Source organism: Meleagris gallopavo, chromosome 1, assembly GCF_000146605.3.
Source record: "Meleagris gallopavo isolate NT-WF06-2002-E0010 breed Aviagen turkey brand Nicholas breeding stock chromosome 1, Turkey_5.1, whole genome shotgun sequence".
NCBI classification, from domain to species: domain Eukaryota; kingdom Metazoa; phylum Chordata; class Aves; order Galliformes; family Phasianidae; genus Meleagris; species Meleagris gallopavo.
The window spans coordinates 10,869,217-10,895,729 of NC_015011.2; the positions used below are offsets into that span (position 1 = coordinate 10,869,217).

General features: G+C 44.0%; 2 protein-coding genes across 4 annotated transcripts; one reads left to right on the forward strand and one right to left on the reverse strand.

Annotated features, from left to right (window-relative positions):
- Window positions 1-20: 20 nt before the first annotated feature.
- CBLL1 (Cbl proto-oncogene like 1) lies at window positions 21-5,870 on the forward strand. Of its 3 annotated transcripts, none has more exons than XM_010722404.3 (6): window positions 21-1,379; window positions 2,051-2,218; window positions 2,549-2,649; window positions 2,889-2,972; window positions 3,819-3,892; window positions 4,407-5,870. In XM_010722404.3, the coding sequence occupies exons 1-6, from the start codon at window positions 1,319-1,321 to the stop codon at window positions 5,446-5,448; spliced, it is 1,530 nt and encodes a 509-aa protein (XP_010720706.1). In that variant the 5' UTR covers window positions 21-1,318; the 3' UTR covers window positions 5,449-5,870. The 3 variants fall into 3 exon arrangements, with proteins under 3 accessions (XP_010720706.1, XP_010720768.1, XP_031408766.1); XM_010722466.3 differs by having other exon boundaries at window positions 2,552-2,649; XM_031552906.1 differs by having other exon boundaries at window positions 23-229.
- Window positions 5,871-7,901: 2,031 nt separating this feature from the next.
- SLC26A3 (solute carrier family 26 member 3) lies at window positions 7,902-24,015 on the reverse strand. Its single transcript, XM_003201913.4, has 21 exons — window positions 23,882-24,015; window positions 20,406-20,601; window positions 19,715-19,854; window positions 19,501-19,611; window positions 19,259-19,416; window positions 18,515-18,679; window positions 18,022-18,174; window positions 17,551-17,633; window positions 16,500-16,647; window positions 16,262-16,375; window positions 16,071-16,148; window positions 15,643-15,738; window positions 14,492-14,598; window positions 14,268-14,337; window positions 14,087-14,179; window positions 13,428-13,523; window positions 12,342-12,575; window positions 11,550-11,604; window positions 11,026-11,171; window positions 10,700-10,762; window positions 7,902-10,188 (listed from the first exon to the last, which is right to left on the reverse strand). The coding sequence occupies exons 2-21, from the start codon at window positions 20,534-20,536 to the stop codon at window positions 10,165-10,167; spliced, it is 2,265 nt and encodes a 754-aa protein (XP_003201961.1). The 5' UTR covers window positions 20,537-20,601; window positions 23,882-24,015; the 3' UTR covers window positions 7,902-10,164.
- Between the last annotated feature and the right edge of the window lie 2,498 nt (window positions 24,016-26,513).

Here is a 26,513-nt window from a genome sequence, read left to right on the forward strand (position 1 = left end):
GCTGCGGCGCTGGGAGATGAGCGGGGCCCGCGCCGCTTTCTGTTACCGGTGTGCTTGTTTTTCCCTTAGGAAAAGTTGCGTTATAAATGCATCAGGGATCGTTTTTGTGCTCCGCTTGTGGACTTTAATAAATCCTAAAATACCGAAATAAAAAGAGAAGCTCTGAAAGGTGATCGCCTAGGAGAGCGCATCGCTTCTGGTTCTGTCTTCTCCAAGTCGACAGATCGGGGTACATCTGTTGTGCTTCTTTAGGGGCGTGACCCAGCTGGCTGTGCATCCACGGACCAGAGCGTGTCATCCTTCCGGAAACAGGCAGGAGCAAATAGGAGCAAAGCCTGCCCGCCGGGTTTGGCATCGGGGCTGTGAGCGTTGGCTGGACAGGGTCAGAACTGAACTGCTCCTGCTGGGCAGCAATGGAACGGGCGGCCTGGCTGAGTTCTGGCTTTGGGTTTGGTGTGTTTATCTGTGCTTGAAATGGACCGAGGTCTGTAGGACTTATTTGGCCTGTAGTGTGGTGTCCTTTGGGATATTCCTGTTTTAAAAAAAACAAACAACAACAACAAAAAAACACACAGAAGTTTTCCACAGGTGTAGAAGACAGAGTTGGTGTTGCTGCCTCTGATGTTCTGCTCTGTCAATACCTGTGCTGTTTGCTGTTTGCAGTGCAGCCCGGGGAGTGATCGGAGGAAAGCAGGTGTTATCTGATTCATGGATCAGGAAATATGGGCACTCATGATACTGAAGCACAGTGACTGTGGAGGCACAGTCCTGATTTGAAACTTGGTTGCAGTTTCTAGCAAGCCCCCCATTTCCTTTGTTTTCTTGTTTTCCCTTCGACTGGTGTTGCAGAGGGAAGCTGTGAGCTTTGAGGCACAGTTTACAGCAGGCGTTGAGCACAGTGCCCGAATGGGGCCTTGTGTCAGTGCCCAGGTACTGTGGAGCTGTCACCAAGTTCTGTATCAGTTTTCTTTCAGAGTGGAATTTGCCTTCTGGGTTACTTGTGGTCTCATATGCGTGTCCATCTCCCTTCTACAGAGATATAGACTTAAAGGTCTAATATGGGTATAATGATGGGTTTTAGTAAAAGTCTAAGTCTTTGTTGCAAAGGGCTGATTGAAGTGCCATTTTGTCAATGTATGTTTCTATTAAAATGGAAGTGAGCTAGGTTGGTTTTGAAGGATGTGATTTTATTTTTGTATAAATGAGATGCTGTCTGGTAGGTTGAGGCTGAGTTGCTGAAAGCTGGAGAAATCGGGGTGTGCATCAATCCTTCGCAGCACTTTTCCTTCCAGGTTGTCTCTCAGTGCCTGTTTTGGGCATGTCCTTGCTTCTTTTGGTGCCAGTCTTAAACGTGGACAAAGAGCCCTGTAGGAGGAATGGTAATCTTTACTTTAGCAAGGATGCTATGTACTCTAACCACCAATATTTTTGTAATGTTTTATGCTGAACTTGTAAGTGATATGTCAGGGTGCTAAGGGTGGAATGGGCTGCCCAGAGAGGTTGTGGATGCCCCGTCCCTGGAGGTGTTCAAGACTAGGCTGGATGGGGCCCTGGGCAGCCTGGTCTGGTATTAAATGTGGAGGTTGGTGGCCCTGCCTGAGGCAGGGGAGTTGGAGCTTCATGATCCTTGAAGTTCCTTCCAACCCAAGCCATTCTATGATTTTAAGAGTAGACAGAAACTTAATTTCCTTTTAATTAGTTTAAAAATGAATTTATATAAATTGTGAAAATATTTTCTCAGCAGGAGTTCTTTGTTTTCATGGTCATAGAAAGAGCCAACTCCTCAGTACTGCTGCAGTAGGAGCTGTGCAGTTAATGTTTTTTCCTGCTATGGAAAAATGGCAGACTAGCTTTATTTATCTCTCTAAGATAACTTTATTTTTAGATAGATTTTTCTAAAATCATAGTTTTTAAAACAGTTTTGTGACCTGAGCAGCAGAAGAAAGAAGACTTTGAAAATTATTTTTCTTTGAACCGTTCTGTTAATATTTAGCATCTTCAGAAACTATTTCGTAACTAAGAAATGACAGAATTTCTTTTTCTTTCATAGACAATGATTTGCAAGGAACAAATAGTTCAGCGTCATTGGGTGGTCTTGATGTTCGCAGAAGAATCCCAATAAAGCTGATCTCAAAGCAGACCAATAAAACCAAACCTGTACCTCGGGCTCCCAGAGCTATGAACAGGATGCCTGCAAAGACACAAGCTGGGGATGAAGGTAAATTGCTATAAGCAACTCACTCTGCAGTGAGGCAGTGTTCTGCAGCACTGTTGAAGGTTTTGGTCAGTGTTGGAGTCCAAGGTTCTTTACGGCTGCACAGCCTGTTTCAGGTTTCCAGGTTCTGCTGCTCAAGAGGAATAAATGATGCCAATTCCTCAAACAAATTCACACTATTTTGGTTGTACCTTTCTGCGGAATGGCAGAATGGAGTGTTGCAGCCTGTCTTGATGATTTCGATGTTCACTTGTGCATGCACGTAATAGCAGTCAGTGTCAGTTAGGGAAGTGGTGTTGCCTTGTGTCTGTCTTCTCTTTCCTTTTTCCACAGAAGAATTTGATTTCAATGAAGAGGAGCGATACGAATGCAAGGGAGGTGAAATGTTTGGAAATCAAAGGAGATTCCCTGGACCCATATTTTGGGATTATAAGGTAAAATCATGGATGGGAAATGGTGGAACTTTGTGAATCGTACCAAACTGAAGGCTATTTTAAAAAGTATCCACTAGGACGAAATCGCTTGCATTACTTTTGATGTATCAAAAATACATCTTCATGTTTGTGGTGGTCTTGCTTCAGTCTGGTAATTCAGAAAGGGTGGGTTAGTGATGACTGCAGTGAGAAGCTTTAGTGATGTTTCTCTTTCTCCTCCCCTTTCTCTGTTCTTCTAGATAAACTTGCTGGGGGAGAAGGATGATACGCCTGTCCATTTCTGCGATAAGTGCGGGTTGCCCATCAAAATGTATGGGCGCATGGTGAGTGGGCTCTTGGGAAGAGGCGGCCGCAGTGCCCCTTTAGGTAGCAGGTGTTACTGTGTCTCTGTGGGGCCTCCAGAGGGTGATGATTTCAGCAAACCTCTGAGTGAACAGCAGAACAGTGTTGAGATGGAACCAGGGCCTTAACTGCTGGACTGAGTTGTTCTGCCTGACTCGCTGAGTTTGCTTTGCCCTTTGATTTAATCAGATAAGCTTGGAAGTGCTAAAATCAAAAGCTTTAAAACAAATGCAATCACTTTCCCCTGCCCCAAAATACCAACAGAAGTCTTGCAAGTTTTAGTGTGTTCTCAGCCTTGCACCGCTTAGATTTATGTTAATGGACAATTTGTAATGAAGTTAGTAAGCTCTGTTCTTACGTCTTTTCAAAAACTAGCATAACAAAATCCCTGAGATGAACTTAAGTATCTGAGTGTGATGTAACAGACCTGGGGATCTGACTTGATGACTCTTAATGCTTTTAAAACATTCCCTGTTTGCAGACAAGTGCAATTAGATTGCATATGCAGCATCTCTAAAGGTTCGGTGTTAGTATTGCAGCACAATTAAAATGTTTGCCAGCTCTTTAAAAGACAAAACAAATTCCACAAACCAAGCAACCATACATGCACCAAACCATCAAAGAGACCTAAACCCTTGCCTGTGACAACATAGACTGGTTTTGAAAGTTTCTGTTTCAAAGATGCTGTGAACTGCTAGCAACATTCTTATGTAAGTGCTTCAGACATAACTTCAGTACTTCTATTCTTAGAAATTGTGTGCTGGGTGGAGGCATTGTATGGTGCAAAATGACACGTTGTCTAACAGAGCCATTTGTTTTTCCTCTAGATACCTTGCAAGCATGTTTTCTGCTATGACTGTGCTATACTACATGAGAAGAAGGGAGACAAGATGTGTCCTGGGTAAGTTCTCTTCAGATTTTTATTAAGGGAAATGGAAGAGGGACACTTCAAAAATTTATGTCAGATACTATATTAGCACGCTTCTGTGTACATTTGGTAGAGGTAGCAGAGTGCTTTTTCGTGCACCACTCAATTACAGCTTAATATCCCACAGTAAACAAATGGTAAGAGATTGGCGTTTACCTCAGTGTTTAAGTGTTTGTGTAGATAAGCTGTAATTGCTACAATTTGAAGAGTACCAAAACATAAAAGGAATTTCTGATGGTGGTGCCATGTCTAAGTTTCCACCCTATGAAATTCTGATGTTATTCTGTTGTTGTATTTGGAGCTTTAGAAGTTTGCTTAACTTCAAAAATCAACCAAATGTGTTCTGTTGCTCTAATGGGGGGAAAATGTTGGTTCTAATTTTGATAATTATCAAAAAATAGCCAAAAACTACTGGGGGGGGGGGAGGAAAGCCCTGCGGATCACGCTCTATATGATGGCAGTGAACCAGTGTTCTCTTCTAATTTAGCTGTAACGAACCCGTCCAGCGCATCGAGCAGTGTGTGCGAGGGTCTCTCTTCATGTGCAGTATAGTCCAAGGGTGCAAGAGAACTTACCTGTCACAGAGAGACTTACAGGCTCACATCAACCACCGCCATATGAGAGCTGGAAAGCCTGTGACTCGTCCTCCTCTTGAACCCGTGCATCCTCCCATCGCCCCTCCGCCTGCTGAGATCCCGGAGCGTTTCATAATGCCACCAGAGAAACACCACATGAGCCACATTCCGCCGAAGCAGCACATCATGATGCCGCCGCCTCCCTTACAGCACGTGCCGCACGAGCATTACAACCAACCGCACGAAGACATCCGCCCGCCTCCTGCCGAGATGTCCATGGCTCCGCCGCCGCCCCGCCCGGTCAGTCAGGACACCTTCCGCATCTCTACCAGAAAACACAGCAACTTGATAACCGTCCCTATTCAGGATGATTCGAATTCAGGCGCTCGAGAGCCGCCTCCGCCTGCCCCAGCACCTGCTCATCATCATCCCGAGTACCAGGGCCAACCGGTGGTAACGCACCCGCACCATATTATGCCTCCGCAGCAACATTATGCGCCGCCCCCTCCTCCGCCTCCTCCAATAAGCCATCCTCTGCAGCATCCTCCCCAGGCGGCAGGCACACCTCACATGGTGTATAGCCAAGCTCCTCCGCCGCCAATGACCTCTGCTCCTCCTCCGATAACCCCGCCGCCTGGACATATCATTGCCCAGATGCCGCCCTATATGAATCATCCTCCTCCGGGACCTCCCCCCCCTCAGCACGGAGGCCCTCCCGTAAATGTCAGTGCCCCCCCTCCCCATCACTATAACCCTAACTCTTTGCCACAGTTCAGTGAAGATCAAGGAACTCTTAGTCCCCCTTTCACGCAGCCGGGGGGCATGAGTCCAGGGATTTGGCCGGCTCCCAGAGGGCCGCCTCCACCTCCGAGGATGCAGGGGCCTCCTGCTCAGGCCCCTCTTGCTGGACCGCACCACCCCGATCAAGCCAGATACAGACCCTATTACCAGTGATCTGAGCAATTGTACGAATAGAGAGCGCTATGAAGAGGATAAAACTATATACAGCAGCCTTTTAATTAATTGTATGGGGGTTGTTTTGTTTTTTTTAAATACTGTCATTTTGACTGTAAGACGTTTTGGGGTTTGAATCTTTAATGATTTTTAAGCCTTGGCTGTAGGACTCTGACTTCAAATATTCTGTAGTGCTAAAATAAGTGGCTTAGTAGACCACAGTTGCATTTTAACTGAACTTCTGTCTATAGTGTGGCTAATTGTCCTAAGATGAACACTTGTAATATCACTTTCTGGAGAAAATGAACATGTGTTGTACCATTCTGAATATTGTTTTTGTTTAAATCCAATGTTTAGTTTTCACTTGTGATACATTTTTGTTAACCTGTGTACAATAATTAAATTGAACTATGGTTGTAAAAGTGGTGGATTTTTGTGAAGTTAACACAGACATGGTTCCTTGACGCTGTTTTGGCTCTAACATTTCCCACATGGGAAGCATAATGAAGTAGTTAGGAAACTTAAATTTTTTTTACTAACATATGCTGCTACTTATAATGAATTCAGGCTATGGTGAATTTGTGGCACTAGGAAGCAGGCATGTGAATGCTGCATTTCAGGTGGTAGGGATTTTTTTTGTTAGTTGTTTTTAAAATTCATTCCGTATCAAAACCAAGATAAATTTATCAGAAATCCAGCCATATTATAACGCGGATATATTATGTTCTGTTCGTTTCTGGGTTGTTTTTGTTATTGTTGTTGTTGTTTTTCCAGGCTAGATTTGCTTCAGAAAATTTTGTTCACAGGTACTCCTCACCGGTGTTGAATTCAAACCATTCTGTTTCCCTGTGGTTCTGTTGGTGTGAAAGCAGCCAAGAATGGGCTTGCTGGGTCTGTGAAAGAAGCGGATTAGTTCTAGTGAAGTGGCGTTAACCTCAGTCACTTCATACAGCATGTGTAGTAGGAACACTTCCCATTTGGATGCAGGAAATAAAGGGCCTGAAATCCCTTAACTAGATACAAAAAATAACAATAAAAGCTATACATCCTTGATCTATTTCCATTTTGTGATACAGGCTGAATTGGACAGTCAGTAAGTGGTTTGGTTTAAAGATGGCAGTGTATGTAGACTCTGAGGGCTCTTTTGGCCCCAAATTTGGTTTTTACAAGCACACTTGGATATAATAACTATGAGATGTGAGTGTTCTCTCATTGCAGTTGGAATCTGACCCCAACTGATTAAAAAAAAAAAGTATGGCCTGTTTGAAATGCTTATCTGAATTTCCAATCAATGCTGTGCTGAACCTGATTGGTTTGGGTTGGTTCCGCTTGTTTGTTTTGGATTGGTTTGGTTTTGTCGTTGTCTTTCTCCCAAATGCCACATTTCTAACAGCGGTGCTTCTAGATGAAGAAATCCAGTGTTGTATTTTTGTTTGTTTTTCTGTGATTTGTCATTTCTTACATTTCTCAAATAAGATGAACCATCTTCAAAGCCTGAATCTTGCAATTTATTAGATTAAAACTTTCTTCAAAGTTTTCTTTATCAAAGGGCTCTGGCAATACAACATCCGTAATTTTGTAGTTCTGTGTGTAAAGTGTGTATTTTTAATTACTTGAGCGAATATTCCTTAAATTTGCTCTGTTCGTGACTGCCATTGGTCACAAGGAAACCTCAGGCAAATCTTTTGGACTACCCTTCAAAGAAATACAGCAGCACAACACAGCTTTAGGAACGTGCAAGTAAATTCTGAGGTGTGCAGATGGCAGTAAGTATCATTCAACACAAATTTAACAAAAAATCATAAAAGCATGACACAGACTTTTAACTTTGAGAAATAAGTCGTTTTAAATAAAACAAGCAAAGAAAAGGTTGGTTGGGGCAGTGTCCTACAGGATGCAGCTGGCTGAAAACTACATGCCTTAGTGTGTATGAAGGGAAAAATGGCTGCTTATTTTGTTTCAGTAGCTCATAAAAAGCAGGAGGAACGTTTCAGCACCCTTGAAATGAATGGTGTTGTGTGTTTTTGCTAGATACTACGCTGTCTTGTTATGCAACAGATGGAGGTTTCCTACCTGGGTCCAAGCTCTTATGTGAAGATACTGAGGTTCAGAGGTGAACAGCTGCCCTTACTCCATCAGAAAGCACAAAAGGTAAGTGTATACCACTGCAGAAGGTGTGTGAGAATTTGGGGGTTTTGTTTATATTTGAGGCAAAGGTGACCCCAAAATATGACTCAATTATTACCCCCCCCAAAATCAGTAGAACACCTTGAATTGTTTGATGAATTGAAAGTCTCAGAACTTACTTGGACAGTCATCTCCTGCAGCAGGATTTGGACTTGAGTCAAATTTCTGTGTGCTGCTCACATTGGAAAGCCTACATCTGTTTTATATTTACATCTTGAAGCCTTAGGGTTCCCCGTAGAGCTACAGGAACTGTTGATACTTCTATATGTACAAAGTCAAAAGATTTCAACATGGGTTGAAATGTTACATTAACAATCTTTCTGTGTGGTTTTTGGGGGGAATTCTTTTTCAAAATACCTGGTAGTTTCCTCTTCAAGTTCAGAAATTGTGTACACAGTGTTTCATTGTATGATTAACAGCCTTAGAAGTGCTGAGATGTACCTTCAAATCCTCTGGGTTCCCAGTGGGGCCTTCCTTAAAGGCAAACATTTGGATTGTGTGGTTTTGTACTTGGTATTTCTCTCAGCGGCAGCAGTCTCGCTCCCAGGGTGTTACCAAGCAGATCTTTGTTCTTAGGCAGCTCTAATGGCGCCTAGAACGTGTTAGCTATTGTAGGGCACTTTGATAATGCCTTTATAGGGAATGAAGAGAGTTTGTTGGTTTGTGTTCACCATGGGATGAAGTAAAGAACACCAGAGGCGGCCTGAAGCCATCCGTGGTTCCAAATGCTTGCTCCCTTAGAATTTCTCTTCAGTTGTCTCTAATTCTGCTGAAAGGATTGTCTGCACCCACGCATAATTTACAAATGCTCTCAATTATGTGGCCACGTACTTCAGGGTTTGGTTTGGTTTTTTGAGAATGCTGTTAACATAAAGGTTGATGCCTACGTGTTGCATGATGTTTTTCCTTTTAAGAAATGAAAATGAAACGTGATACCTGTTCTAGATCCGATCCAAGAGAGTTAGGTATCCATTCTGTATGGGGTTCCCCCCTTCTTTTCACTTATTGCTCTCTAAGGAGCATTGAACTCAGTTCATTTAAAAATGAAGTGGAAGTAACTGGTGTTCATTTCATAATGGCTTCTGTGCTGAGGAAGGCCGGGCACTCACAGGAGCCAGACTGCAGAAATGCCTTTTCTCAGGATCGTATCTGAACACACCTCTCTCCTTACAGTGCTTCCTGCTCTGCTAAACTTGTGTCATGCACTGTGATGTTGCTGACCAAAAAAATGTGCATATTTGCATAGAAAAGTCCTACTGTACCTTAGAAACTGGGGGCTACAGTGGAATTGCCATTTAATATTGAAAGTATAAAGTGAGTCTGAGCTTTCTGTCTGTGATTCTCCAAGTTCCAATGCTGTATGCACAGGATTGTGCAAAGCTATGTTTGTTTTTGTCTTGACTACATTTCTAAAGGAAGTGTTGGTGTCACACAAGTTGTGCTTTCAATGTGTTCTACTCTGCAGTGCTACAGACAATTCTTAGCCACTGCTAAGGCGTCTTTACATGGTACATTTACTTACACAGTGCTTCCTCTGAGCATGCTGCTCAGGTGTGTTACTGTCTCATTCTGTCAGAAGACAAGTCCTGTTCTGACGGAGTCTGTCTCTTTGAAGGCTGCATTGGAAAGGAAATTGAGTGATATTCTGACCTCAATTTTCACAGTCCCCTCTTTCTGTATTCAAAGCCTCCTCACTTTCATATTATCTTCCAGTTGTATTTGGAGCTGCCTCACTTTAATGTTACCTCCCAGCCAGTTTCATTGCAGATTTCTTCAGATAAGCCCAGATTTTGGGCTTCAAACTTTGTGTTACAGCAAGAGATCAGACTGATGATGAGTTGCCTTCCTGGGGTATTGTAAAATGCAGCCAGCAATGGAGAATTACCATACGTGAAGTTAAGTTCATAGCATCCCAAAGCAAATACACAAGTTGTGTTTGGATCTGAATTTGCTGTACGTCTTTACTGAGCTATCTTCATGTTTCCCAGTAGATACAGCAGTCACTGTGTACATACACTATGTGTATGGTCGTGTGCTGAAAATAAGTTTAACAACTCAATCGAGCAGGTATTGTGTAAACCATCGAGAAGACTATATACAAATTATATACAAGCTGAAAATATGTGACTCCCAACTAGTAGACTATAAATTAAAGGATCTCAGATATTCATATGTTCTTCTATAACTGTACAGGTTGTCTACAAACTGTCAGAATAACGTGGGTATATATACAAGTATATGCAAATAGGGCCAATGCTACTTGCTGCTGTAACTGTGTGGCTAGGTTGTCAGCAAGGTATGAAATAGAAAATACAGGTGATTTTAGCCTTTGTGTATGTACATAAATACATCTCTATATATACAGAGACACTAACAAAACCATTCCAAAATTTGGAACATAATCATCTGTAGTAAATCCTTAAGGTAAATGAAAATGTCCCTTGGTCTTCACGCTCATCATTGTGTGTGCGTTCACGTTCTGTAAGTGATGTTGTGTTGCTGGAGGATATTATATTTAGAAAATTACATCTAAAATTTTGTTTCCGCTGGAATCTGTAGGGGAAAAAAACAAAAACAAAAAAGGAAGTAAATGGCACCCTAGGAAGGGATATTCAGGGTAGGGAGTCACTGGTGAGTGGCATGTAACCTCACTGCTCCAAAGCATTTGGGCATGAAATCTGCTGTCTGACATCTTTCATACCTTCTCCCCACACACCTCCAGTCTCCCTTCTGCCTGTGACATTTGTAGGATTGAGACTAATGATGGATCTCTGCCACGTGGGCAGTGCACCAAAGGCTCCATGGAAATCCATGAAGGAAGCCTTCTCTCTGTAGACCGCTCCTGCCAGCGGAGCCCTGCACTTCTTGCTCCTGTAGCTTTTTGCCTCAAGTCAGCTTGCACCAATAAATCATCTGGGTTGATTTCTGCCCTGGGCTGACACGGGGGCTCAGCAATGAAGATGTGTTTGGGATCTGACCTTGCAGTTCCTGCAAGCAGCTTTTGGTGACCACATTACCTACACACCGGGGGTTGGAGTGGCACTGGGGGAGGCAGGAGGCTTACCGTGCTCTCCCGACTGCGCAGTCCATTGCTGGTAGTGATGACATAGTCATTGCTGCTCCCCTTCTGCAACGGACGCATGAGTTTGGGGTTAGGAAATGGATGCCCTTGGACCCCCTTCCAAGGGAACCCCACAGTCAACCCATCTCTTGGGAGTTATTCACCCTTTTTTTTGGATTCTCCCAATTTATCAGAGGCAGCTGAATTTTAATCTTTTAACTTTCTGAATATACATACAGCATAGCGCATATGGCTGGATATAAAGAGTGCTGTTGGGTGCCTATAGGTAAAGGCACTAAAGCAGAAAAAGATGAAAACTGTAGCATTACCTCAGCAAGCTTTAATTTTGGGGAGCTGGCTATATCCTTCTTCAGCAAAATGTGTAAAACTGCATCATGAATGGTGAGGAAGAACATGGATGGCTTGATCTCCTCATCAAAAAAGGCACATCTCTCCAGCTTCTCCAGGAAGCCCTCTGCAGGGGAACAAAATCCAAGAATAAAGTTTCCAGCAGAGGTCCTGACAGTGCCAAAAGAATAACGTATTCTTTGTGTGTCCATAGAGTAAACAGTGATATCAAATAAGGTGCCTGGTTTTGTTGACTAGAACAGATGGGTTTCTCTGTGCCAGTGTGGGAAGTGGGATGTCAGCTCCATTGGCACTGCCTTGCTTGGGGCAACGCAGATGGGAGCTGGAGAGTGCTGGGAGATGAAGCTGTTGTTAGCCAGGATGGGGAGATAGAACTGGAGGATCTCCCAACTCTCAGGGAATGGGGAAAGCAGTGAAGTGAGGCAGGAAGAATTACTGGGAACGGGGCAGCCGTGGAGAGGCTGGTGGAAACGCAAGTACTCACCATGTGCTCCTGCAATGTAAATGTCGATATCGATCCGGACAAACTCTTTCAAAGTCTGTTAAACCGGAAGCAGGCATCATTTAGAAACTGATAATTCTGCTGATAGCAGCCACTAAGATTAGCCAGAGCAGTTTACAGTATTGATTGTATATTTAATAATGGCAAGCAGCTCTAATGTCAAACTTCACTGACCTGGAGGAAAAACAGATTCTCTAATGGCTGTGGACAGGAAGAAATGGTCTCTTTGAAATGGGGCAGTATTAAATGCATTGCACCCACAGTGAAACAGATGATCTTTCAGAAACTGTATGGCTTTATATGAAACTGAGACTCCAAAAGCTTCTGAGGAAACTTTTCTAACTAGGACTTCAAGCAAAACTACTTTTCCCATTGTACTCCGTGAGCATTTCATTCCCATGGAAATAGATTTGCCCATATAATGTGGATGTAACAGATAGCTAACCTTAACTATTGCTGTTGGGAAATGTTGTCCTGATTGCCTTGCTCAAGGCTGCCATGGAAAGTGAGAGCAGGAACAGAAATGAAACTATGGAATTCCAGCTCCCAACCCCACATTTAAAGCCATATTTCATACGTGTATTTCCGTAAAGCTTCCCAATGCTCTAATTCCAAGAAAATTAATTGTTTAATCATTTTCTATGGAAAGTGTAGATCTGAATTCACATAAATTCAAAGGCTGCCACTGACTTTTCTGTCCGTGTGGAAATACCTCTATGCAGCACATCACATGTTTTTCTTTTGTGTGATCACTGTCTCATCAGATGGAACTACCTTTTGGAGGACTCTCATAGCAGAAAAATCAAGGAAGGACACTGCTGAGAAGTCCAGCACGATGCTGTGGATGTCGACCCGGGGCACAACGATGCCTGGCGGCAGCTCGGCATCCCAGTTGATCTGAATGGGCAAGTCTGTCGTGTCAGTGGGCTCATCCAGTTCCTCCATCCTATTGTTGTCTAATTCATCATCCGACTCTTGCGTATTGTGAGCCATGCATATCAAGCCTTTCTGTGACAGCAAAGGCAAGTGCCACAGTTAATGCTTCTTCTGGGTTGGAAGTGCATTGTAAGGAAGAGCGAGGGTGGTAGCAATGCGAGGCTGACATAGAATCATAAATCATTAAGGTTGGAAAAGACCACTATTATCATCTAGATCAATTATCAACCCATCATCATCGTACCACTAACCCATGTCCCTCAATACCCGTGAGGTGGAGCACCTGCACTTTACACTGGAAAAATTTTGCCTCTCTCTCATTTGGATGAGCTTCAAAATGTTGACTTTTCTCTAACCAATCATTTAATCATCATTGGAATCCATTAATGATCATCTTTTCCAGAAGAATTTAATCTTCTGGAGAAGTCAGTGGTTGGACACGCTTTGATTCAGTAGTTTTGGAACAAGTCAACAAAAAGCATTTTTTGTGGGAGCGATTTAAAATCCTATTTTTGAAATCACAGAATGGCTTGGGTTGGAAGGGACGTTAAAGCCCACCCAACCCCAAACCCTGCTGTGGACAGGGACACTTCTCCCCAGATCAGGTCCCAGGGCCCCATCCAATCCAGCCCTGAGTGCCTACAGGGATGGGGCAACCACAGCTTCTCTGGGCAGTATGCCAGGGCCTCACCGCCCTCTTAGTAAAGAATTTATTCCTTATATCCAACCTAACTCTCTTTTAGTTTAAAGCCATGTACTTATGTGCTTGTGCCATGAAGTAGCGACTGGCAATGGCATGTCCAGTCAAGAGAGGAGGCTGTGAGCCCCCCTTTGCACCCTGAGCCAGGGAGCTGGCTCTTAATTCCTCAGTTCCGTGCCCTTCCTACCCACCCTACCCACTTCCAGTGCAGTTGCCCTACGTACAGGCGTCACTTGTAGCTCTCCTTTCTTCAGCATCTTTCTGATCTTTCTCAGAGCTTTGTTGCGTTTCCTCAGGACTCTGAGTGGGTTGAATCCAACCTGTAGAAGCAGCACTTTGAGTAGTTCTTCAGGTAGAGCCAAATATTCCAGTACCTTCTCAAGTAATTGTGATGGTGAGGCTAGAAAGCACCCATAATCTCTTGGATAATGATGACATAAGCAAAAAATAAATGAATAAATACTCTTAGCCAAATGAATTATGATGCTTCAAAGGCTCAGGCACAGAGTTTGTTTAGGAAAGGTATTGTTTTCTATTCCTGAACTACCTTGAAGCTTCCCTACTTTCAAACATTTCAGCAATGCCTTTTTGAGCTGTTTTTCTCCAAAACCCTGCTGCAGCTGCTCACCAATGTCTCTCCAGCCTTTCTCTGCCACTACAGATGGTGCCAAAGTGTTGTTCAGCACCAGTCCGGCTGCTCTCCTACTCAGAGTTGGGTATGTACATGTGGGACTACAGTCATAAAATGACATTTGAGTAATTCATGAAAAATGTATCTTTGTTGTAGGGCTGATCTGCATACCTACTAATTATGCAGAAATTGTATTCAGCCTTAATTTGTCACACAATTCATCTGTTCATAATGACTATCCCAGTCACTTACAGCAGAGATGAGTTTCTCTTTGAAGAATTCGATATTAGCAAAGAAGATAGGAGATGAGCATTTGAAGATCTTCACTCCCTCTGGCTCATAGATCTGTCATACAAAGCAAAAGTACTAGTCATGGCATCTGTTACAGAAACACGAATTCAGCAGATGACCAAAGGGAGGGGAGGTTCCTTACATCAGTGTAATCCTTCCTGTTTCTGTAGATGTTGCTCCTCCCAACATTTGCCAAAGTGGTGCAGCTCGGGCTGCAAACAAACACACACAGCTATTTGTGCCCTGTGCTGAAACCTGGTGGAAGGGACAGCTGGGGTTTTCTCAGTTTGCTGCATGGTTCTAGTAGGGTTAATTTAAGACAGGAGGCCCTGCGATGTTGTGTCATCACATCCAAGCAGTACTCACATCTGGGAGCGTATCACTACAGTCAGCAGTTCGAATGCCACAGCTGTTGCCAGCCCGATGTCCAGGCCTAGGAAAACAGCCGCCAAGAAGGTCACCACCCAGATCACCTGCAAAGGGTGGGTGGACATCAGCAGTTACACGAGGGAGTGGGACTCCAACCACGAGGCCAGCGTGGGAACAGCTGCCTCTGAGCTGTCTTCTCAGGTCTGGTCCAAGCTGTCCATATGCCTTTTCTTAAAGCAATTTCGTCTTTCATAGATTCTTGTAAAACAGGGACAGACTCATCAACAAGCACCAGGAAGTGCTTCTAGAGATGACAATTTCTATACAGCACACAAGGGTTAGTGTCATAGAAGTGTGACTCTTCCATAGGTGGCTCATAAAGTGCTCAATAAAAAATCCAGCAGAAAGGCAAGTTTACCAGGAAATTAGTATTCTGGTAAAACTAAGAGTTGTAAATATGCTTTGGACATCAAAACAGGCAAAATGAGCTGCTGAGAATGAACCTGATTGATAATCACACATGACTAGATAATACAGAGTATTTTAACTGCAGATCTCAAAGCACATTTTTGCTTAGTGAAAGACTGTTTTGTAGCTGGGAAAACTGAGGCTTGAATCCATTCAGGAACAGAAGGAATTGGCAGATGAGAGAGGCAAGAGACTGCGTCTTCCGAGTGCAAGAGTTAGGAAGCCCTGATCTCCAGCCATGAGCTCTTCTGCTGGGAACAACTCCTTCAAGCCATGGGCTGCTCTTGGGATTTACTAAGTAACTTCCACCTGTCCTACTGCAGGAGTGTATGAAAGGGGGAAAATGTCCTTGAAGCCAGTGCAGAAGGTAGTTAGATGTTTTATGTAACTTCTTTCTATATTTGACTTTATACACTGAACTGTATTTTAGTATGTTATGATAAAATGGGTGAAAATGAGTGTCTCCAAGAGAGGTGAACAGAGCAAATGGTCTCAGAATAGGCGTGATAAAATTGAAAACATGAGTAAGGGGTGCAAGATTAAACAGGCACGTACTGTTGTACTTCCCATGTAGAAAAGTAGGGTGCGTGTGAAAATAAAGATAACCTTTAAACATGTTTGCATAATGGGTGACTTTTTGACAGAGCTTCATTTCTGAATGCTTGAGGGACTCAACTTACACAGTCGTATTTGTCCTTCCTCCACAGGACGCCTACTTCTCTGAACTGCATGAGCATTCCCTTCAAGTTGCCAAGAGCCAAGGATGCAAGGACTGACTGTTGAGAAGAGCAACACGTACTCAATTTTGAAGCAAACAAAGCCGACATTGAATGTTAAGTCTTAAGACATCATGCAATCAGAGCCAAAATGCAGCTGGAAGGCCAGGCAGCTGCCAGTGAGCAAACCCACTCAACTCTGGCACCTAAAAGCTGGTGCTAAAATGTTTGGTGTAGAGCACCCACCTTCCCTTTGACCCCATGTAGTGGGGTCATAATCTTGGAGAAAGAACCTAGTTTTGCAAAAATTCTATTTGTCTCCAACTGAAGTTCATGAACACTTCAAGTGAGTCCTCCAGCTGGAGGAAGCACAGGGTAAAGCCAGTGAATACCTTCTGTAATGGTGCCAGGAGAAACCCAATGGCCAAGATGACAATCAGGACGATGATAGCAGAGATAATACCAGCAATCTACATGAAAGAACAATTCCACCATGAATAAGTGCCTGAAGGCATTAGAGTCAGCAAGAAAGAAAGAGACCTTCATTGTGTTAAGTGACACCAAGGTCTGTTGTCTTCTATACCTGCGTTTTGCCTCCTGTGCTCTCCTGCACACCTGATCTTGACAAAGCTGTACTGGAGGCAAACCCTTTGAACGATCCGCCTAATATATTACCCAGTCCAAAGGCAATTAGTTCCTGGAGTAAAACCAAAAAAGGGCTGTTCTTAAAAGCAGTCCTGAAGGAATGCATTCAAGAAAATGCATTCCTAAAATGACTTATTTCCCATTAGCAAATGCACAGTGCTGTGTCTTTCCTCTACCTGGTTGCCATCTATTGGGTAGTCGTGTTTGATGGAATACACTTTAGCCACAGAGAAGGCTACTGCGAATCCAACAATTGCAATGGAGATGCCATCACCAACACACTTTTGAATAATGCCTGCATCAGGTGCAACAGGAGCTTGGAATCTGAAAGACAAAGATCTTTGTTCTTAAAGGATGTGTGTAAGGAGACCTGTCAAGCAGGTGAGCAAGTCCTGCTCACACAGTTTAACTGAGTACTTTGGAGAGGTGTGACATATAATTAATTGCAAATCTGAACCTGTAACACTTTGGGGAATCCTTGATCAGGACAGGGACTCTCCAACTGCACTCATCTCAGCTTATATCAGTAGTTCCCATTTAGTTGGCCAGGATCAGCCACAGCTTATCTTGTCTAAAGAACACACGTGGTTTTGCCTTCCAATTATGCATAGATTTTAAAAATCTCTGTAATTCACTGAAGCATTTTAGGCAGCTAAACAAATGTGTACTGAGCCATGTTAGCCTCAGGCTATCTGCTATGTACTTTATCTTTGCCGTGTCCTTTTCTTTGGCTTAGGGGCTTTTGCAGATCCTGGGGAGAATTTCTCAGGTTTGTTGGTTTGGTTTGGTTTGGTTTCCAGTGAACTGAAATCTGGAGAACAGAGAGTTTCGAGCAGAAATAGCTGTTTCTCTGCAAACCTCATCCACTAATACACAGGGGCTACAGGTGCAGAGTGCCCAGGTGAGTAAATAGTTGCCCTCCTACCTCTCTACTTCAATGTGCGCTTATTAAGTCTTCATGCCAAACTTCTGGTATACCTGGATATATTCTGGATAATGGATATTCTATACATTTAGATAAATACTCCATATGTACAATTGTGGAATCACTAAGGCTGGAAAAGACTAAGACCACCTAGTCCAACTGCCATAGAGGAGTGGACATGGGGGCCTTGTGAGGATAAGAAGATGAAGTAGGCAATTTTGGTCAATAACTGAACCGATCTAACACTGACAAACTGGAGAGAACATTTTGCTACACAGGCAAACTGTAAGCTAACTACTTACCCTTCTTCTAGTTTCCCCACAACAGCTACTTTAAATTTTTCTTCCAATTTAGCAAAATGGGAAATCAGTGCCGCTAAGACGGTCTGAAAGATTTTAAAAAAAAACCCACCTCCATTAGGAACATTCAAAAAGTGGATGGAGAAACCACAAAGAAACATTTCCTCCCCTCTCCCACCTAAACCCCAGCATCATCAACAGTGGCAGGACAGTGCCCCAACTCTGCCATGTGCATCCATGATGTGTTCAAATGACTGAACGACTTCATAGGATGGTTTCATGCTCATAAACCCCATGGAAAGTACCTCAGAACATCCCTCTGGCAGCAGAGAATAGCAGTGGGCTGTGAGGCTGCCCCATTGAGGTCCCCACCCGCTGCAGCTCAGGGCAGCCTGGAGTACAGTGCCAACCTCATAAAGCACTGCTCCCCAGGGAGTGATGGAGCAGTCATGGAATCAGAGGAGAGGTCATTACCACAATGAGCTCGATGGGGATAGGGGCGGGTAGCTTTGCTTTGTAGCGATCGTTTATCTCTTTCACCACGAACACGATGAACAAGACGAGAAGGGAGGTGACGAGGTCGGCGATGTTGGTGTCGGTGATCTGGCTGAACACACTCTCCAAAGTCTGCAACATCAGTAAGAAACATGGTGCTGTTCAACTAACTGATCTAGCTGTAGATCCCTGTTCATTTAAGTGGAGTTGGACTAGATGGCTTTTAAAAGTCCATTCCAACTCTAAGGATTTTATGATTCTAAAATGCTATTTAACTATCCCAGCAACATGGTATCTAGTGAGGAATGTAAAGATCTGCCATATATTAATAGCCATCTCACATATTTCTCTTGGGTTTCTCCTCCTTGGGTGCTGCTATGCCCACCACAGTTAACGTGGCCCTGTGGCACACAGATAGGTACACACCACAGGTTTTCAGAACATTAGCAAATGCTGAAGAGTTTGCACTTACATAGATGATGCCAAATGGTTTATTAAATCCAGGAACAGGCAGCTGAAGCATGAACTTGAGCTGAGACACCAGAACATGGATGGCTGCAGCAGTTGTGAAGCCACTGATTAACGAGTGCGATAAGTAAATGACTATGAATCCAAACTGGAGAAGTCCCAGGAGCAACTGAAATGCAAATGACCACACTTTAGTGAGATTCACTTGTGCTTTTAATCAACCTCTGCAATAAAAGGACCCAATTTTAACAATAACATCTTCACCTAATCCCATACGTCAGGGATTAAGGAAAATTATGTCATTGGAAACAACAATGAGGTTTAGGAACAGGGGACATGACTGATAAAGGTAAAGGCTACAGCAGTTAGAACCTATTCTTTTTATTTCAAAACTAAAATACACCTTCTTTAGTCTTAGGTTTTCTGTAGTCATATTTTTATATTATGCCAATGCTTCATGCTATAAAAATTAGGAAGGGATTTTAGGGATTCCGTATTAGGAAGAAAGAAGGAACTGCTTCATTTTTTTCTGATAAGACAAGTCAAAATCCTTCATTCTTATGACATTACTTTAAGGCCAGTCACCATCCAGCTATTCATATCAGTGAATGTACATATGCAGGTACACACACAGATATTGGGCAGTATGTATATTGGGTGGTCCTGTGTGGAGCCAGGAGTTGGATCTGGTGATTCCTGCGGATCCCTTCCAACCTGGGATATTCTATGATTCCATTTAATCACCAACCTGAAAAATCCCGGATAGAAAGGTGACAGATGCAGCTACCATCACTCTCTGTTCATCTATAGCTGACGTGTTGGTGGCAGTGCCATTTCCAGCAGCATCATCAGGAACCAGCCTGGTGACAACGCCTCCCACCATCAGGCTCAGGACGGGGAAGGGACCTGCATGCAGGGCATCATCAGACCCACAGGGGAAGACTGCACTTAGTCACTGGTGACGAGGGTGATCAGAATGCCTGCACTTACCCACTGAGATATGTCTGGATGTACCAAAGATAAAATAGACCAGGATTGGGAAAAACACTGCATAGAGTCCATAACCAGGAGGGACATTCACCAGCAAAGCAAATGCGAGACCTATAGGGGCAGAGACAGCAGGACGGCAAGGTGTGTGAGGGGATTGACCAGCAGCCTCCCTCCTGGGCCGTGGGCCATGTCAAAGCAGAGCTACTGGATCTACCTTGCAGCACTGCCACCAACCCCGTGTTGATGCCAGAGACGATGTCACTCAGGATCCACTCCCTGAAGCGGTATGCAGGCAGCCACGAGACCACAGGAAACATATGCAGGGCAACTTTTTTGATCCTTTGTGGGGAACAACTGTGAAGACACAAGAGGATACAGCTCTGCCAGCGGAATGTCTCTGTTGGGTCTCAGCATGTCAGGACAAGCTCCCTGTATTCATAGAATCATGGCTTAGGTTGGAAGGGACCTTAAAGATCATTGAGTTCCAACTCTCTGTCACGGGCAGGGTATTCAGAGGAAAAATGAGGGGGTAGGATTGAAGTCAGCTGTCAGAGATCAGACACAATCCTGAGCAACCTGTGATACCAGCTGTGCTTGCAGTGGGATGTGGTGACCTACAGGGTCCCTCTGGCACCACTGGGGTGAGGCTGTGCTCCAGGTGCCCACAAGAAGACAGGCTGCCTGGGATACAACCGCAGGAAGACTTAAAGGCAACAGCAGCTGAAATTCTTTTGGAAAACAAACAAACAACAAAAAAAAGAACACCGAAATTCTCTAGAAAAATGAGTTTTCATTGGCCTTGTTCAAGGAGATCTGAGATGAATGTTGTCAGAACAGAATGCATGCTATCTGATACCTGCATTCTTAGATTCTGTTTCTTAGATCCATGTTAGAGATCTTCTTACCGAAAATATAGTTTCAAGTGATCCCAGAAGTTTTTATGGTATCTGTGCAATTTCTCATGCTCTTCATCAAATGAATTCTCTGAGTACACTCGTCTGGCGACAACATAGTGGTTGCCTACAGGTTCAACCATTTCTCCTCAAAGGATGAGGAAGGCGACTGCTGCGTGCTTCTCTTTGTTGCTGGTCAATTAAAAACCTGAAAAAAAGCACAAGATTAGCTCTATGTGTATTAGGAGGTGAGTAGCCGTGGCATGGATGACTGAACTCCTAACTGAGTGTTCCCACGTTTGAAGATCAAAAAACAGATGGCTGATAGAGACCCGCTTCATTTTGCCAAGATGACCTCTTGTCTCTCTCCTCCCACTGCTGAGCAGTGTTCCACTGGAGCATGAAGCATTTTTTCTGAAGATGCAGCCAACAAGCGGGCTGGATGGATTTTGAGATTATTTATCCATGAGTCAGATGTCTGCCACCGATGACTCTCACTCAAGGGGACTGATTTCTTAAGGAACAAACAAGCAGATGCTCAATGGTTTCACTTTGAGGTTTGGGGAAAAGCACTGAGCCCAGCTAGGAAGGCTGTGAGCTGGAAGTCTTCACAAAGCCAAGGGGAAAAGGCAGAGCCTGGACATGGCTCAGCCATCTTTTCCTGCACTCAGAGTTAGGGCTTGGACCATGAGGAACTCAGTAGTAAAAAGCATGGTATTGTTGCACTTGCAGTTCTCTGTAAGTTTTGTTTCCATAGGTAGACTGGACTGCTTCTCCTTTGTTGACTCCGGGCACCCTGCTCTGGGTCCCAGCTGGGGCAGGAGTTGGGCCAGAGGGACCCAGAGGGCCCTGCCAGCCTCTGTGCCGGTGCTCCCACAGCGCCCTGTGCTTCTGCTTCATGCTCACAAACAGCTGTTGCAATGTCATACCTAACTACTATCTTCTGCCTTGTTCCAGCTCACTTCAGTGTGTCTGTGTTCCAGGAAGGACGCCTGATTCCTGTGTTACACGTGCAAAGATGGGAGGTCGGTTGCAGTTGATACCGCTGGGTTTTTCAGCAATTAGTTGGCTCCGTCACTGTGCTGTCCACAGTGCTCAGTTATGTTTCCCTCAGTGCCTCATGTTCTTCTCATGTTAAAGTTACATGAAAACATTTATCTCCACCGTAGTCACTACAAAATATTTAATGCAGTACCAGTCCTAGGCAGGAGCAACAGGACTTGCTCTTGGCCATCTCATGACACTGACAACAGAACATTTCTGTTTTCTCTCCCCTATCACAAACACTCCATCTTGCCTTGCTGCTTGCTGGTAGCCTCAAATGGGACACCCTTTCCTCACCCAGGTGTGGCGACTAAATTGCACTGACACAGCCCATGTGCACTTCTAAATTCTGCTTCTGTGCACCCAATGTTTGGACGTGTCACAGGACACATATCCAAGTAGCACAAGGTGGTGTGCATTGCTATGAACAGGTGGAAAACTGTTTATCTGTGACAATTTTTGCATTAAAATGTGAATCCCACCCTGAAGCTCGCTGCTTTGCTTGAGCTCTGGGCCTGTTACTGTCCTACTTCAGGAAAATTCAGTTTTGGTTTTCTCTTAGTTCATTGTGGGGAAATTTGTGAATATTAACAAGCCCAAATAATGTCTTATATATGCTGCTTTTTTTGTGGAAATACTATTTTTCCGCAAAAAGATTCCATATTTAGGCAATGAGTATAACATATTTACCACCTGATCCTGCCTTTTAAAAACTAGCCAGAGAAATCACATCCTGATCCTGTAGCTGTGTACTATCAACCTTCCCTCTGCTTGGTGCCAAAACCAGAGGCAGATGACAGTGAAATGAAAAACTTGCTTCATTTCGTTCTTTCTCTGGTAAGCCTCAATGTACATAGGTTTTCAGGAAGAAGTTTCATCAGTCAAAGACTGTAAAATTGCTCTGTTTCCCAGTCTGTGTATCAGTCCTTCAGACCTCACTCACTGAGAGGAACTTGCTGAACAGTTTTGTTCATTACATTGCAAGGTATAAGATGTACTATTTGTACTCTTTGAAATGTTTATAAGCCATAAAAATAAAAGAAGAGTGTGGGTTACTCTTTCATTTCAGATTTTGCCCAGTTGAGCAGCCGCTTTAGCTTTCATGAATGCCTTAGTTGTCACCCTGTCCTTTGCCCAGCCTTGATTCCTTCCTCACACCAAATCTTCTGCCTTTGTTTTATCAGTACTTGTCCTGTTGAAGGTGTAAGTATTTTGTATGTCTTTTTTTCTCTCCTGATAGAAACCCTAGTTCAGTGACCCTCCTCCTGGCTAGCTTTGGGTGGTTGGCTGAGTCCTGCAAAAGCATTCCTGGATCATCGCCTGGAGGGTCTCATCAAAAGGATTTGGACATGGTCTGCTTTGGAGGCTGTGATGCCACTTGGTATTCTCCACGCTGAATTTAGCCCAGCAGGCCTGAGAATACCCAAAGTAGGCTGGGCGGTGCCTTCCATCTCTTTGTAGGCAGGAGAGGCAAGACCTCGGGCACTCACCCTGCTGTGGCTCTGTGATCGCTGCTGCTGGCTGCCAGCTGGATTTTCTCATCTTCTTCCCTTTTTCCTTGGGCTGCCAAAGCTATCAGCTGCCATAACTTCAGTCTGTATTGCTTTCCTCTTGCTCACTCTCATTTTCTTCACAGCTACATTCAGAAAGATAAGGTGCTCTTCATAAGGGCAGTTTTATGGCTGTGTGCACCATTATTTGAGATGTTTTTGAGATATCATAGATACTGCGGCAAGTAGCAGTGTAGTGAAGGATCCCATTCTCTGCAAATCCCCTAAAGGAGAGGTGTGTGCTGCCTTTTTGGAGTGTTCTCATCATTAAGCCCTTGGACTTGTTTGGGAGATGCCAATCAGTGCAGTTCTGATTACTTGTGTAGAGTGCCCACCCACCCATGGGGAGAAGGGGCACACACCACACACCAAGCTCACACTGCATAGCTATTGGATTAACAACTTCCACTCCCTTCTGACCAAGACTAGATCTGAATGCAAACCCAAAAGTAAGGTCTTAGTTCAGCTGTATTCCATACAGCCTCTGATCCCACGCTCACTGCTGGCGTTACCATTTCTCAAACTAAGAAGTCCAGCTCCCCTGCTGAACTCTTGCATTTGTGAACTATTGGAAATGCATGTTCTCATGTCATATTGTTGAGACATGTTTTCTCCCTTATACTGATTTATCCTAAATATTGACTAAATAGCACTCAAAAATCTGATAACTTCAACAGAATAATTAAATATGAACATTTTTTCCCCACTTTTCAGTCTGCGTATACACACCTATAACTTCTATTTCTCCACAATATAAACATTTGAAAAATACAAACAAATTCCACAAGGGAACCTCTCACATTTTACAAAAAATACACAATATGTCTAGAAGCATTTTGTTTATAAGCATTACTTCACATATCCCATATCCTGATTGGCAAGCCAAAATCTTACCTGATGTGTTTTCTATGAAACTCTTCAGAAGAAACCACACAATGATTGTATAGAAAAAGATATCCTTGAATTCTTCAGAGGCAGCCCAGGTATCTTGTGCTGCTCTTCATTTCAGAGCCTCCCTAAATACCAGCAGCACTTTAATAACTAACTTCGGTTAACTTTTACAAGAAAAGTAAGATTTCACTGTGGCCTTGACCATTGAGTCTACTCTCAGGAGGGATGATAAGAGTCATTTCTTAAAGTTCTCTGGGATATTGCTTAACTTTGTTTGGACAAATGCTTCTGATTGGACTGCAGAGATTAATGTAGGAAAATAGAGATGAGTAAGAAGGACTCTGTTGCAATCCTCTGTTGTGCATCTGCCAGGGTTCTGTTGGGCATAGTGGGAGGTGCTGACCAGAGCCTAGATATCAGAGCCCCTTAATTTCTGGAAGACCACAACCTGTGGTATGGGAGTGGGGCTGCTGGCGTGGCAGCTCTGGCCAAGGTGTGCCCCTCTGAGCTCTCCTCCCAGGTATCTTGAAGGGATTCAGCATTGTGTTTCCAGGAACAATTGTGGAATATTCAGATCATTTTCCAGAATAGCCTTGGCAGGGATTTCCAGGGGACAGCTGTAAGTGCTGGATCCGGTAGCTGTGGCATCCTCTGACGTGAGCACGGTGTAGGAGGGCTGGGCTGGGCTGGGCTGCTCTGCAGGATCCTTCTCCCCTTTCACAGCCTATGGAGGAACTGAGGCCCCTGAGGCCAAGCAAGCACTTCACAAGCATTTGCAAGCACTCCTCTGATATACCTAAAACATCTTAAGGAGACAGAGGGCTGGAATAACATCCTGATGCCTCAGCGTGCAACTCCAGCAGCAGGTGCCTGAGTTCAGGATGTCAGCAAACCCTGATGGTGATGTCTGTACTGACGTGCTGAGCACATCTTAGCATCAAAGTTTCCTGGTGAAAACTGTCCTCAGGTCATGCCATCACAAACTCTTCACTGAGACCTAGAGTACAGAGACAGCCATATGGTGCTCATCTCCTTAAGGCACTCCTCTGGTCTGAAGACCACAGCCTGTCCTACCCTTAAAAGCACAGATTTCCTCTCCTGGTGAAGGGGATGGTATGAGCAAGGTACCCCGTGTGCTCCCAATGGATGGCCAGGCACACAGGGAGCAGCAGGAGGAGCCTGAGGTGCTGCTCTAAGGGGGTTTGTACACATTTCAGTCAATGATTAAACCAAGAAATGATGGAGTGAGCAGAACCTCAGCACATGTCCCTGCAAGGTGCAGGCTCTATCTGCCCATGCACTCAGGGCTTCTTTCCTGCACTCTAGTCCATGGCTCTGGGTTTCTGAAGGGTTTTTGAAGCCCCCAGCTTCTTCTGAAAGTTTGTGCTGCGTTTTCAGTCAAGCCCATAAGCTTTCCCAGTTAGTAGAGATCCCAGGTCATTTCCTGGAAAGCAAACTTCCTTCTCTGTGACAGCACACCTCTGCTCTTAATAACTGCCATCATGGTTTAAGGTATTTGCTGCACTTTGTAAAGCTGACACAGAGATGACACTTACCATTAAAACCACAAACATTTGAAAAAGTGTAGAACAGCTCAAGCCATAAAATAATTATACAGCTTTTAGCCTCTCTCCTTGCCAAAGTGCAGGTACACTGTGGCCATAGAAGTGCTTTAAACTGAGTTTGAAATCTTTAAGGCATTCTTAGTTCTCTGTATTCAATGTACATGAAGAGAATCATTGAGTCATAGAAACTCAGAATCACTAAGATTGGAAAGACCACCAAGATCATCCAGTCCAACCACCAACCTATGCCTATGACAGCTCTAGACCATGGCACATTCAGTGCCACACTGACCCTTTTCTTGAACACCTCCAGGGATGGTGACTCCACCACCTCCCTGGGCAGCCTGTGCCAGTGTCTCACCACTTTCTGAGAAGAAATGTTTCCTTATATCCAACCTGAATCTCCTCTGGTGCATCTTAAAGGCATTACCTCTTATCCTATCACTGTCACCTGTGAAAAAAGGCTGACCCCCCCACCTCACTATAACCTCCTTTAAGGCAGTTTCAGCTGCAATGTGAAACAGAAAGAGAGCTTTTTGAGATCTTGGTTCAAGTGCAGGAGAGACTCCTGACTCTGCTGAAGTCAGTAGTCATGTCATTGGCTTCACTAGGACCACTGTAAATGCTTTACTCCTGGAATACTCCCACCAAGTCACCAAAGAAATGAGGTACTACGTGAAGTGGCGAAGGGAATAAATACTTTGTGTTGGCAGCAGTATTGTTAAGAGCACAGTTTTCTCTTGTTTGTGCAGGAGGTTTGGTGCACAAGGGTTATGTAGAAGGTGGGTTTGCCCCATCCCACATTGCAGAAAAAAAAACTGTGCTAAAACTAAACTCTTTAGATTTTTTGGCTTTACTGGGTGCTGAAGCACTAGCTAAATGCCACAGCCAGGTGGAAAAGTATGGCTTTTTTTTGCCAAGAAAAAGCAGAAGAGGAAGAAATGTAAATTTCTCATTGCTCTGTTTCTCAGACAGCCCCAGAAATATGGATAGCTGTACATAAGCCAGTGGCTGAGTCCTTGCCAAATTCCAAGCACCCTCAGCTTCCTCTTCATTCATGGGAACTGAAA

Bases quoted from the DNA above. Each gene is read 5' to 3' on its own strand.
- CBLL1 (XM_010722404.3), top strand. From the start codon at position 1,319: ATGTCCTTGCTTCTTTTGGTGCCAGTCTTAAACGTGGACAAAGAGCCC. The intron at 2,219-2,548 runs GTAAATTGCTAT...CTTTTTCCACAG, and splicing joins GACACAAGCTGGGGATGAAG to AAGAATTTGATTTCAATGAA. The intron at 3,893-4,406 runs GTAAGTTCTCTT...CTTCTAATTTAG, and splicing joins GGAGACAAGATGTGTCCTGG to CTGTAACGAACCCGTCCAGC.
- SLC26A3 (XM_003201913.4), bottom strand. From the start codon at position 20,536: ATGGTTGAACCTGTAGGCAACCACTATGTTGTCGCCAGACGAGTGTAC. The intron at 19,855-20,405 runs GTAAGAAGATCT...GTGTCTTCACAG, and splicing joins CACTTGAAACTATATTTTCG to TTGTTCCCCACAAAGGATCA. The intron at 19,417-19,500 runs GTAAGTGCAGGC...CCCTGCATGCAG, and splicing joins ATCCAGACATATCTCAGTGG to GTCCCTTCCCCGTCCTGAGC.